Source organism: Molossus molossus, unplaced genomic scaffold (assembly GCF_014108415.1).
Source record: "Molossus molossus isolate mMolMol1 unplaced genomic scaffold, mMolMol1.p scaffold_m16_p_16, whole genome shotgun sequence".
Taxonomy (NCBI): domain Eukaryota; kingdom Metazoa; phylum Chordata; class Mammalia; order Chiroptera; family Molossidae; genus Molossus; species Molossus molossus.
The window spans coordinates 40,000,561-40,014,679 of record NW_023425351.1 but is presented as its reverse complement, the minus strand read 5'-3'; the positions used below and the strand labels follow the sequence as shown (position 1 = coordinate 40,014,679).

General features: G+C 43.6%; 1 protein-coding gene across 2 annotated transcripts in view; it reads right to left on the bottom strand.

Moving 5' to 3' along the window:
• The window catches only part of PTDSS1 (phosphatidylserine synthase 1), a 67,146-nt gene extending 53,114 nt beyond the window's left edge, over nt 1-14,032 (bottom strand). Inside the window, exon 1 of one of the 2 annotated variants that reach the window (XR_004959864.1) lies at nt 13,727-13,969. Coding sequence is in view for 1 of the 2 variants with exons in the window: in XM_036264047.1 (XP_036119940.1) it covers nt 13,727-13,905 (179 nt within the window). In the remaining variant the exon portion in view is untranslated. Of the gene's footprint in view, nt 1-13,726 lie in introns of both variants that reach the window. The other variant, XM_036264047.1, reaches the window with a different exon arrangement.
• Between the last annotated feature and the right edge of the window lie 87 nt (nt 14,033-14,119).

Genomic DNA, 14,119 nt, shown 5'->3' with positions numbered 1-14,119 from the left:
GAGAAAAACAGACAAATGGGCGAAGGATATGAAGAGACAGTTCGGCATGGGAAATCTAATGGCAAGTGAAAAGATGGTTAACCTCACTTGTGGTGACTGGCAAAAAAACAGTGAGAGACCATTTTTCATCTACCTTATGGACAAAGGTAAGAATTTAATGACTGAGCTAGTATGGATATAAAGAAACATGAACAGGCACTCTCACACATTGCTGGTGGTAGTATAAATTTAAACCACCTCCATGGAGGGCAATTTGGCAACATATTAAATATACACATGCATATACCCTGTGACTCAACAATTCCATGTATAGAACTTTATCCCACAGACATACCATCATTTGTGCAAAAATGACATATGTGCAAGGTTGTTTGTTCACTGGGGCATTATATATATTAGTACAATGTTAGAAATAGACTAAAAGTTCAACAAAAGGGGACTGATTAAATAAATTGTGGTCCCATCTCATAATGGAATACTAGGCAGCCATAGAAAGAATGAAGAAGCTTTTTTTTTTTTATCCTTACCTGAGGACACTTTTTCATTTTTTGTTCAGACAGAGCGGGAGAGAGAGAGAGAGAGAGAGAGAGAGAGAAACATCGATGTGAAAGAGACACATATTGAGTGGCCGCCACCCGCATGACCCAACCAGGGCAGGGGACAAACTGCAACCCAGGCACGTGCCCTTAGCAGACACCAAACCTGGGTCTCTCTGGACTACAGGCCAATGCTCTAACCGCTGAGCAAAACTGGCCAGGGCATGAAGCTTCTTATGAATTAACTGATACAGAATAATTTAAGAGCTATCATGAAGTAAATAAAGCAAGTTATAGAACAGTGGGAATAGTAAGCACTATTTGTACAAAAAAGGGTGTGTGTATGTGGGGTGTACATAACTTGTAACTGGTGCTTATAGCTGCAAAAAATGTCTCTAGAAACCTCCCCAAGAAACAATGACACTGGTTTTCTCAAAAGAGGAGAAAGGGGAGCAAGAAGGGGACTTTTCACCACATACCCTTTGGTATATCTTGGATATCAAGCAATGTGGACACACTATTCTTTTTTAAAAAGTTAATTAAAATTTTAGTTAAATAAATGGCTACAGTAAATCAAATCAGTCTTTATTTAAAATTGTTTATTAGTCAAACTATCTGAACACATACATCATTAAATTTATAAGAACTTGAGATCAGTAATAAATCCAGATATAAAACCAATTAGATGGTAATTTTATATATATTGAGCAATTTTATTAGAAAAAGAAGATCAGCCCTGGCCAGTTTGGCTCAGCGGTTAGAGCGTCAGCCTGCGGTCCGGAGAGACCCGGGTTCGGTTCCCGCTAAGGGCACGTACTTCGGCCCTGGTTGGTCGTGCAGGTGGCAGCCACTCGATGTGTCCCTTCACATCGATGTTTCTCTCTCTCTCTCCCTTCCTCTCTCTCCCTCCCACTCTATCTGTACAAAAAATGGAAAAATATCCTCGGGTGAGGATTAAAAAAAAAAAAGGAAAAGAAGATCAAATACATGGCCTAGTTTCAGGAGAAAAATGGCAGCCAATTAAACAACTTGAGTAAAATAGCAGTAGGTCTAAAAGTTGGCTGTTTTATAATTGTCTAGTTAGAAAAAAATGTATCAAAGATGAACAAGCAAGATCATTACATCAACTGAAAGTATACAGAACAAGAAGAGCAAACTTCTGCGATGAAAGGTTGGAGCTCAAGAAGAAATCTGAGTCATATCAAGCATGGCCCCAGCTTCACACCCTGAGTTTCAATAGACTATGCCCACAGACCCTTACAAGAAGTGGGCGCCCAGAAAGAACTGAATGAATGACTCATGAGGCTGCCCAAGTCCTCCCCACCCCCAACCTCCTGACAACCTGACCACACAGGGGCTATTCTCTGTTGCCTGAGTTCATCCTCTCTAAACTCTCAGTGAGCTTGAGACATAACCATACACTGAAGTACACAGTAATTTTCCATAGTTAATCATGAAAAGCAACTTGGCTGCAAAGGCCACAGACCACATGGGTGTCTCTAGACTATTATCTGTCTCACTCAGAATGCCAGCTTTGCATATTAGCTCCCTTAATCTTCGTATCACCCTAAAGGGGGGAAATAATCACAATCTACATTTTACTGATGGGGCCTGGCTCCAAAGTTTAAACTTTCTCCCCTTTTGGAGGCTTGAGGCAAGAATGCCTGAGCCAGAATTCTGGCTTCAATACTCATCAGCCTGTGTGACCTTGAGCAGATTACCCAACTTCTCTGTGCCCTGATAGGATGGTTGTAAGGATAAAATAACTTAGCACATGTACAGTACTTAGATCAGGGCCTGGCACAGAGGACATGTCAGTTATTAGTTTGAATGCTATTCACTTATGTCCACTCATCCCCTGTTGCCAATGCTTATCACTGGGGTAGGTACTATTCTGAGAAGACCACTGGGCTAAGAAGAGAAAAATAAATAGACATGGTCCTTATTCTTGAGAGAATCACAATCAAAGGGGACAATGAGCCCAGCCAGTGTGATTCAGTGGACTGAGCGTCATCCCATGGACTGAGAAGTCCTAGATCAATTCCCGGTCAGGGCACATGCCCGGATTGCAGGCTCCATCCCCAGCGGGAGGCCTGCAAGAGCAGCTGATCCATGTTTCGCTCTCATCCATGTTTCTCTCTCTCTCTAAAAAAATAAATGAAAAACATATATTTTTAAAAAAGGGACGAGACATAAAACGAAATTATCTCAGCCTGTTTTAACCTGAAAGAAAAGTTGGGATTTTTATTTGCTGGAACTGTCACTAATGAACCTGACAACCCCACCCCAAAGAACTGTTTGACTGTTCACATGCCCAGCCCTCTTCATGGGGCTTACAGTATTCTAAAGGCTTTTCTAGGGGGTGATCAGGTTCCCAATTCAGAACTCTCGGTCAGGGCTGCATGATCCCCATCTCAACTTTTCCTGGCCTCAGGATTCTCATCCAATTAAGACATTTTAGCAGCAGAAACCAAAAGGACTCAAGCTTTCGGTTAAGAAGTCAGAAGCTCCTTGATTTCTGAGGACTTGCAGCTCCTAAGGATAACTGTCTCAGGCTGTCAGTCTCTGGTGCTATGAACTCTGCAAAGAACTTTCCCAGCTGGCATTTTATTAAACTGCTCCACAGTTTGAGGGTGGGAGCGGGGATTACCTTTACTTGAAGAATGAGGAAAAGAAAGCTCTTGCTTTATCTTACCCATAGTTACACACCGAGCCGGAGTGGAAGAAGGAGCAGGGCTTCCGGAATGCTGGCTCCAGGTCAAGACGGCTACATTAACCAATATCATACAGAGACGTTCAGGAAAGCAACCTCCTTTTCTCTCTCTGATAAATTTAGGAGGAGTTCCAGAAGCATGCTGGCTAGCTCTGACCACATACAGTGGTCAGATTATTTGTATTAAAAATACAAATGAGCAGATTAGAATAAAATTGTAATTTATGCTCCAGAGGGCGCAGGTCCTATTTTACACCTCCCAGGTACCTCCACTGTCCAGCACAATGCTTGGCACACAGCAGGTATCCTCAATATACTGTGGTGCCAGAAAGAGCAAGATGCTATGTCTGAGTGGGCCCAGTAACTTAGTTAACATGAGGATGAGTCATAGCCTGAGCCCACTGGCTCCACTGACAGTGACTTCCCTGTCCCAGTGTTCAGTGACCAAGCAAGTATTCAAATACCTCAACTCCTGTCCAATCAGTTTCAACCAATACAGGGAGCTACGCAGGGAAGAGACTGTCCTAAAAGCAAGAAATGTGTAAGGAAAGCACTGAGTTAAAAAACAAAACAAAACAAGTTTAGACTAAAAAAAAATTTTGGACTCAGATTCTGCGTCAGTTTAATTTTTGACTACAGGCAGTGGATGAGGAGACTTCAGGAAACCACAGCAAACTTTATTCACTTACATACCATCTTGAGACTAGGCTGTGTTCCTGGGTGGGGCAGACAAGAAAGTTCAACATTTATCCTGACTCCAAAGGCTGCAAGGCTGATTGTCCCCCTTCCACCTTCTATCTTTTCCTTCCCTTCCCTTTAATATAAGTCCCTGAAACTGAGACACATAGGTAGGGTCATGTATATGAGGCTAGTCATATTTAAGGATCCTCTCTCCCATTGGAAAACTTAGTCCCCATTACAAAGCAGACAGATGTTAATTAGCGTTGGTATTACTTCAGAAGACGACATTCACTTCATTTTATACGAAGTTATGATCCTTGTCAAGAATTACAGCTCAGATATCAACTAAAGGAGAAGAAGGGTAATATTTTTAAAGTTCTTATTGGATAAATGTATTTCTTGTATTTGATTCAGTCAGCAATGTACTGGGTGTGTATCCTGAGAAGATTAAGATATTGGTCTGTAGAAACTGATACAGAAACAAATATTACAATATGAGAGATATCATAATAAAAGGTGTTTGAAAGTATATAAGTATTTCTTCCTCTGTGCTTCCTGTCTGGGAGGGGGACCGTCTGGGTGGGCTGTGAAAGATGCCATGGGCTCATGGGTAGTCAGGAGGTACAGGGAGGTGCTCTCCAGTCAGAGAGATCTGCCAACCTGGTCCTGGGTGTGGGGCCAGTGAACTGTCTAGGCCTGCTGAGTGTGCTGTGTACAGGTGGGGCCAGTGTAAGGCCAGAAGCAGACCCACTCTATAATGAAAGACCTAAGGGTCTGGCCCTGGCCAGCGTGGCTCAGTTGGTTGGAGAGCTGTCCCATACACTGAAAGGTTGTGGTTTCAATTTCCAGCCAGGGCGCATACCTAGGTTTTGGGTTTGATCCTTGATCAGGGCACATACAGAAGGCAACTAATCGATGTTCTCTCTCACATTGATGTTTCTCACTCTCTCTTTCTACCTTCCCCTCTCTCTAAAAATCAATAAACATATCCTTGGATGAGGACTAAAAAAAAATAACTTACGGTCCAGCTAGCACTGCCTACAGGTGATAGGGATCCAGCAAAAGGTTATAAGCAGGGGACAGATAGGATCAACATTCTGTCTTTAAAAGGTCATGAGGACAGCCCAGCCAGTGTGGCTTAGTGGTTGAGCGTCGACCAATGCACCAAGAGGTCACTGGTTCAATTTCCACTCAGGGCACAGGCTGTGGGCCCAATCCCCAGTGGGGAGTGTGCAGGAGGCGGCCAATCAATGTTCTCTCTCATCGATTTGTTTTTATCTCTCTCTAAACTCAGTAAAGAAAAAAAATATTTTTTAAGAAACATGAGGACAGACAGCCCTGTGGAGAACAGACTGGAGTAATATGGAGTAAAGGCCAGAAGCATGTTATCCTCATAGGGGAGAGAACTCTGAAAGCTATAAAGGCCCAGTCAGACCTGGTGAAGACAAACTAGATGAACTCCAGGATGGCAGAGACCTGGGCAGAATGGGTACAGGGACTGCTGAATTGTTGAAACGAATTTAACCAGATGCTCAGGAAGCAGTTCTGGCTGACTGGACGAGCCCTGGCTTCTGATTGCGTCAAGACGGAAAAACTGCTAACTTCCCTGCAGAAATCTGGGGCTACAGGCATTATATCATAAGATAAATTATATTATACTTGATAACATAATTACAGCTAAAACGCTCAACACCAGGCAGCAGTTTGTAGGCATGTAATCCTTCTGAGGTTAGACATCATCTAAACCAATTAAATATCTGAAGTCACTCAGGTGCCTATTACTACAGAAGACCCCAAAGAAATAAGTTTATAATCATATTAGGGTCATAAAACACCAGAAATAAGTATAAGGACATAAAAATAAGTTTACTTAAATTCAATTAAAAGTATGATTCAAATAGGAAGTGGGGAAGAGAAATGTTAAGGTCACTGTTAACTGGACCGCTGCAGAGGTGCCACCCAACAGTGTGCTCTGTTCACCTCCAGGGTTGGTTTAACCTCAGCACACAGCCTCTGTGGACCATCACTTAATAGAACTGGTGCTGGGAAACAAGAACAGGAAGGCTGTCTGTTATTGGGAAAGGAAGAACACAATGTACATGGAGGAAAAAGGACTGAGATGACTGAATTGGCAGTGTCAGGAAATGTTTTCTAAGGGGATCTGTATGGTCTAAAAGGGAAAGAACAGGGAAGGCTGGCAGGTGTCCATGAAGGAAGTGACACAGAAGGGGCAATAATATGGCTTAATGATATGAAAAAGAGCTGGAGCTCCAAAGTCACTAAAGGAAATGAAGTAAAAATCACTATTAACAGGTAAATAAAAACAAATCAATCAAAGATCTGTCCATTTCCCTGCCTTTGTCCATCTCCTTAGTCCCATGTCAAGGCAAAACCTAGCATAGTTGAAATCACTTAGGTACAGCAAGCTTAGGTGCAGGGAGGCAATCTCTTCTAGGTAAGTGGCAATGTCTGTTGGACAAGTGCTGCTGGAGAAGCTGATTCCACCATTTTATTGCTGGTGCTGGGGAACAAGAACAGGCAGGCTCTCTCCTGTTAAGAGAAAGAGGTGGACTGGTATGAATGAGATTTAGTAGATTTTGGTGTATTTTTTTATTTTTATTTTTTTTCTTTATTGATGTTTAGAGAGTGAAGAAGGGAGAGGGAGAGAGAGAGAGAAATATCAATGAGAACATCGACTGGCCGCCTCCTGTATGCCCCCCACTGGGGATTGAGCCCACAACCTGGGCATGTGCCCTGGACGGGAATTAAACCAGTGACCTCTTAGTGCATGGGTCAACACTCAACCACTGAGCCACACCGGCTGGGTGATTTTGGTGTGTTTTGAAACTAAGGTCATTCAACATTTCCCAGTTTACCAACCTCTGTAAGCAGATGAAACATGAGGCACCTCAGTAATTACTACACTCTGAGCTTGAGACAAAGGTTCTCCTTGCTCTACTTTGGTTGAACATACTTTTAAGACATATGCCAAAGCATTTGATTTATAGAAATACTTATTCTAAAAGGTAGCAAAACGAGCTTTTTCAAATCTTGGGGAGAATGATTTGATAAGCATCTGGCTTTATTTTTAATGACAGCAATAGGGATATGACATTTACATGCATGATTTAACAGCGAGTTGGCCTAGTTGCTATTTAACAAAAAAAATACTTGACAAATAAAAACTCCTCTCAGACTTCTGTATAAGGTATCTAATCCGTTACGATCCTAAATTCTTGCTGTGCATCTAAAGCGTGTGACATGACCCAGGTACTGCGGTTCACACACTGGTAACAAGACACCCCAAAAGTATTCCATCTCCTATTCTCTTAGACTACTAATCTTTGAAAAACAAAGTTTAAGACATATTTTTTAAAGTTTTGCAGAAAGAATTGCACTAAACAGTCACCCAACTAAAATCCTGTTATAAAATAAGTATCAGGTACCAGACATAATCATTACAAAAGAGCACAGAACAAATACTTTTCATTTAAAAAGTCACTACTTTCAATTTTTTTTGGCCAATACAAAAGTTTACTTAACAAAAGTGCAATGTGAAAATGTACAAGACTCAATTTTACTGTAGTAAAACAGGTGCTGTGGAGAGGTGACATGTGGAAGCAGCTGATTTTTCTATTATTTCCTTGTATTACCCCCATTCCAATATTGTTCAGTTGCCCAAGAGTTATCATTTCCGCACATTGCCACCATTTAATTTCAAGGATAACTTCTTGTCCATACATATTTTTAACTGGGGGCTGGAGGGGGGGCTGGGAGTGGGGTGGGGAGAGCTTTGCTCCTGGTGTTTACTCAGCAAGCTCAAAGACACCTCTAAACAAGTGCTTTCCATTTTTATGGATGAAGATAAAGCTATTACTGTAATGTTCCACTTTAAAGGGTTACAAATCAGCCCGGCGGTGTGGCTCAGTGGTTGAGCATCCACCCATGCACCAAGAGGTTGCCAGTTTAATTTTTGGTCAGTGAACATGCAAATCCCCAATGGGGGGCATGCAGGAGGTAGCCAATCAATGTTCTCTCTCATCGATGTTCCCATTTCTCTCTCCCTCTCCCTTACTCTCTCTATAAAATGAATAACAAAAAAATTTTTTTAAGGGTTACAAATCTTACAAAACATGAATAAGACATAGTAATTACTAATTGTATTAATGACGCTTATGATTTTATATAAGGTGAAATTTATTAGTTCTTTGGTGTGTGATTTCTGTCTCTTTGTGAAATTAGTGGAAGAAATAAAATGACCATTTTTGGGAAAGGCCATAGTTTGAGATTCAGATTATGTCTTTTCTATTACTTTTGACAAGCTATTACAATTCATATTTATTTCTTATACTTTCACTGCTGCAATTTATTGACTCTTTAGGCAGAATATGCTGTAAAAGGGAAATTTCCAGAAGAATGTGACTTACTATATTAGAAAAGAGGATGATCTATTCTGAAAGGGCAAGAATAATATTTTTTTAACTTATCTTTATTGTTGAATGTATTACAGATGTCCCCTTTTTTCCCCCACTGACCCCTCCTCCCCAACGCCCCCCCCTTCCCCACACTACTGTTGGTGTCCATTGGATATGCATATATGCATAGAAGTTCTTTGTCTTATCTCATCCCGCCCTCCCTTCCCCCTTCCCTTTGAGGTTCATCAGTCTAACAACCAATTTGTACTTCTTAAATCCTTCATCTTTTACACCCATCCCCCCCTCCCCACCCATCTGACACGCAACCAAGAAGTTCTCTGTATCTATGAGTCTGTTTCTGTTCTGCTTGCTCATTTTGTTTATAGATTCAATTGTTGATAGATAGTATTTATTGCCATTTTATTGTTCACATTTTTTTATCTTCTTCTTAAAGACTCCTCAACATTTCATATAATACTGGTTTGGTGGTGATGAACTCTTTTAGTTTTTCCTTGTCTGGGAAACTTGGTATGTCCATCGATTCTAAATGATAGCTCTGCAGGATAAAGTAATCTTGGTTGTAGGTTGTTGCTTTTCATCACCTTGAATATCTCTTGCCACTCCTTTTTGGCCTGCAAAGTTTCTTTTGAGAAATTGGCTGACAGTCTTATGGGAGCTCCTTTGTAGGTAACAAACTGCTTTTCTCTTGCTGCTTTTAAGATTCTCTCTTTGTCTTTAACCTTTGGCATTTTGATGGTGATGTGTTCTGGTGTGGACCTCTTTGGGTTCATCTTGTTTGGGGCTCTCTGTGCTTCCTGGACTTGTTTGTCTGTTTTCTGTCATTATTTTTTCAAATAGGTTTTAAATTTCTTGCTCTCTCTCTTCTCCTTCCAGCATCCCCATGAAATGAATATTGGCATGCTTGAAGTTGTCCCAGAGGCTCCTTACACTATCCTCATTTTTTTGGATTCTTTCTTCTTTTTGCTGTTCTGATTGGGTGTTTTTTTGCTCCTTATATTCCAAATCAACAGTTTGCTTCTTGGCTTTACCTACTCTACTATTGATTGTCTGTAAATTATTATTTATTTCAGTTAGTGCATCCTTTATTTCCGACTGGTCCTTTTTTATGTTGTTGATGTTCTCACTAAGTTCCTTGGAGTTCTCCTTAAGCTCCTTAAAATTCTAAGTTCCTTGAGCATCCTTATAACCAGTGTTTTGAACTCCATCAGATTGCTTATCTCCATTTGTGTAGTTCTTTTCCTGGAGTTTCATTCTTTTCTTTCACTTGGGACATGTTTCTGTGTCTCCTCATTTTGGCTGCTTCCCTGTGTTTGTTTCTATGTGTTAGTTAGAGTTGCTAGGTCTCCTGGGCTGTGTAGGGTGACCCACTGTTGTAGGTGTCCTTCAGGGTACAGTGGCACAGCCTCCCTGATCACCCTAGCTGGGCCCTCGAAGTGCACCCCTAGTGTGGACTGTACACTCTTTGGTTGTAATTGAGTCTTGATTGCTGTTGGCACATCAATGGGAAGGATTACTCAGGCTGATCACCTGCAAGGACTGGCTGTTCCCACTGACCACTGGCCTCTGACTACTTTGGAGGATCAGCTGTGTAGAGGCTCACCACACAGAGCAAGATTTACTTCAGCAGGGTTCTGGTACCCAATGAGTCCACTCATTGAGTGTGTCACTTATGGAGGTGGTTGGGTGGTGGTGCTTCGATGTGGTCTGAAGCTGTCCACCAGGTGTGCTGGCTCTGGGGCAAGGTCAGCCACTGAGCCTGTGTTCTATCAGGGGCCACCCAGCATAAACTACAAAGGGATCTGCAATGGCTATCTTTTGTGGTGGGCTTGGAGGTGCCCAGGAAAAGCCAAGTTGTGAACCAAGGCTGGCTGCTTCTAGTGCCAGGCCTGAGGCCCCTTAACAGAGGTATGGGGCCTGCTGAGACCAGATGCTGCTGCTTGCTTGAGATATTTTAGGAAAACCTGAAGCAAGATCCAAGACAGGCCAATCCTATGATAAAGCCATTAGAAACAGATTGGGTAGACTTGAAAGTTGGGTGGAGCAGGGCCTCAGGGAGTCACCAGGATGGGGCAAACAGTGTAATCCTGGTTGCTGAAGACCCAGATATGGTGGCTGGTGTCTGCTGCCCCAGGGAAGGGCTCACCAAATGAACAAAGGCCTCCACCAGCATATCTATCCTCGAGAAAGCTGCCTCTCTAGCCCTTGTCTGGAGGCCAAACAGCTCAGTTGTTCCCAGTATGTCTCTGGTGCCTTTCAAACTGCCTCTCCTCCAAGCTCAGAGGGAGCAAATCTGGGTAAGTCCTGCTGGGCCCTTTAAGAGGAACTGCTTAGGGCTCCAGCAGCCTCAGCCTCAGTTACTGCTGGTTTTTACAGCCAGAAGTTATGGGGACTTCCCTTCCTGGCACTGGAACCCTGAGCTAGGAGCCTGGTGTAGGACTGGGACCCCTCACTCCTCAGAGTGTCCCTCCTGGTTTTTATCTGCCACAAATGAGTGTGGGACCAGCCCATCTGTGCCTCTACCCCTAGTGCCTCTGCCCCTCCTACCACTGTTGATGTGGCTTCTTCCTTAATTTTGTCATTGTAGGACTTCCATTCAGCTCGATTTGAAGAGGTTACAAGTGATAGTTTTTTTCTGTAGTTTAGTTGAAATTTGATGTGGTTGTAGGAGGAGGCGAGTACCGCAGTTACCTAAGCTGCCATCTTGACTGGAAGTTCCGGTCCAGAATAATATTAAAGATAAAAGGCTGAAGCAAACTGCTCTCGTTTCTTGTTATTTAAAATAAAATATAATTACTTTTCTAATTTCCAAAGAAACTCCTGCACTAATTCCATCACTGCCAACCCATATATAAGATGAAGTTAAACAGAAGTTATTAAGGAACAGACGTGTACAAAATCCAAGTAAAGCGATGTCCATTTTTCCAATGCCTTTATCCTTTTTCTTAATTGTAGAGCATACTACATCCTCAATCAATGACAAATACAATTTAGAAGGCATTAGCACACAATAAAATGATTTAATGATAATAGCTAATGTTTATTGGGCACTTACTACTTGCATTGAGCTAAACACAGATTATCTAAAAAAAAAAAAAAAATGAATTGAACCCCCATGACAGACAGCCCTGTGAGTACTAGATATATTTATTTTACATACAGATAAGGAAGCTGAAGCTTATTAAGTGGCCATAAATCTTTAAAGTTGTAAAATTAGTGGACATGATGAAATATTTGAGGGTAACCATAATTAGGGACAGGGATGATTTCTCTCCAAAGCCAGAAATGTGTTCTTGGTTGGACATTGTGGAAAGGTCTGTTCTTATCCCACAGCACAGCATTAACACAAGCCTTTACAATAATAGTAGCTATATCATCAATCATTTTAGAGTAAGTAACTGTTACATATGCTTCATAGCTTCAAGCAGATTCATGCAAATAAACATTTAACAAAATGAAAACCAAGAATCAAATGAATTATGGAGGTGCGGAACAAGTATAATGTAGGTAGATATTATTAGTTTTATGAAAATCTTAAAAAATTGCAGCAATTCCCAAGGGATGTACACACACACACACACACACACACACGAATGGGTGTATGTAGAGGGCAATTAATTCTTTGTTTTAGAATGCTGTCCCATGCATTAAAATACATTTAGCATTCTTCTTTTTAAATTGAATCTAGAGAGAGGAAAGGAGAGAGAAAGGAAAACACTGATGTGAGAGAGAAACATTGATCAGTTGCCTCCTGTACATGCCCTGACCTGCGACAGAATCTGCAATGTGGGTATGTGCCCTGACTGGGAATCCAACCCATCACCTTTTGGTGCAGAGATGACACTCCAACCAACTCCATCCAGCCAGGGCACATTTACCATGCTTCACCCCCACCCATAAAATACCAGAAGTTTTCCCAAAGCTTGTGATCACTGAATATATCCTTGCACATTTTCTGCTGACCTGGACTGAGAACCACTAACTGTTGGATAAAAATGTTGAGAGAGAAGTAACTGGTATTAACTGAATCCTGCACCAAGTACTCTGCTAAGCACATTCATACATATTCATTCAATCTTAATAATCTCATATGAGGTAAATTCACATTTTATCTCCATTTTACAGGTGTGGATCCTGGAGCTTAGAGAAGCATTAAGTAACTTGAACACACAGATAGTTTGGCTCCAAAACCACATTTCTCTGGGTTGGTCTTTTAAACTACAAGGGTGTGGTAGGCATGCTTTTTCTTTCTTTGAAGAGGTTCATTCAGAAAATATAAATCCTTATAAGTAGGACCCATGGGTTGCGTGTCCGTATGAATTAGTTCCCTGAGTTAGGGTTGAGGGGCCACATGTTCATGACTAAGACTTATAAGATGTGGGTGCCAAGAGTTGGGTTGAGTAGCAACTATGCATAGGTGTATATATTAGAAGTACTGAGTGCGCGTGTGTGTGTGTGTGTGTGTGTGTTTGTGTTTTCAGGGGGATTAAGAGAGTTGTGCTATGTTGTGTGAGATGTATGTGTTTTAACACTTCCATAGCGTTTGTCATGTATGCACCAGGCATCATTACAACTGTTTGACAATACTTCATTTCAGTGAGTATGTCAGGTGATTAACAGTGCATTGTGTCTATGTAGCAATGTACACAAGAGGTGACAGGTACTGGCTATGCTAGGGAGGAGAAAGGTCCACTGTGATGTGTGTACCTACAGTTCGTGTTATGATATAGACGGTCGTGTTTGAGGCTGGGGAAGGGTTATGCTAGATGATTTGTGCACAGTGCATACAGGAGGAGTGGTGCGCCTCACATGTGCATTTTTTACATGGCGGGTAGTGCCGAACACCGGAGGAGCTCCGTGGGAAGGGACCTGGATTGTGGCCTGGGCCTGGTGCCTGGAGACGCTGTGGACTCCGGTGTTGTCAGCGTGTAGTGCTATGTTTTGAAAGGGGTGCACATGGTGATTCATGCGGTGTGCTGGGTAGAAACGCGGAGTGGAGAGGAGGGGGCTGGTGTCGTGACGCGAGTGGGGAGCGATGCTGAGTGCGGTGGGAGGGCGGGGAATCGTGCTAGATGCCCCGCGAGTGTCCCGAGGTAGCCCGAGGCGCTGTACCGGGAGAGGCGGTACAGCAGGGTGGGGGTCGGGGCGAACGCCGGTGCAGAGGGGTTGCAAAGGACGCGTCTGCTGCTAGACACCCGGCCGGCTGAAGAGCTGCGTGGGCGGCGCGTCTGCGGGAGTGTGCGAGGGGCGGGCGGCCCGCTTCCTCACCCGAGCCTCACCGGGCCGTGGCCCCTGCCGGCGCCTCCCGCCCCCCCGTCCCTCCGCTCAAGGGCGCGCCCCCCGCGCGGCCCGGCCCGTCTCACCGGGTGAAGGCGAAGTACATAAGGCTGACGATGGTGAAGCTGAGCAGGGTGATGGTGTGCGGCCGGTAGAAGAAGTCGATGGTGATGTCCTCCACTTGCTGCTCGTTGATCATCCGGAAATGCATCTTGTAGTTCACATCATCTTTGCTCAGGGTCCTGCTCCCCACGCAGGATGCCATGGCCCGCCTCCCCGTTCTGCGGCGGCGGCGGCGGCCCCGGCCCGTGGAGGCTGGGACCCCGGAGGTGACGAGCCACAGCGGGAGGGAGCCCGAACCGCGCGGCCGGATCTGGCGCGGAAGACCCGCTGGGAGCCAAAGGAAGGACGGGCGCCGGAGGGCGGGGTCGCGTCACCGCCAACGCGGCCTCGGGCGGGGGGCCCCGCCGGCCGCCCCC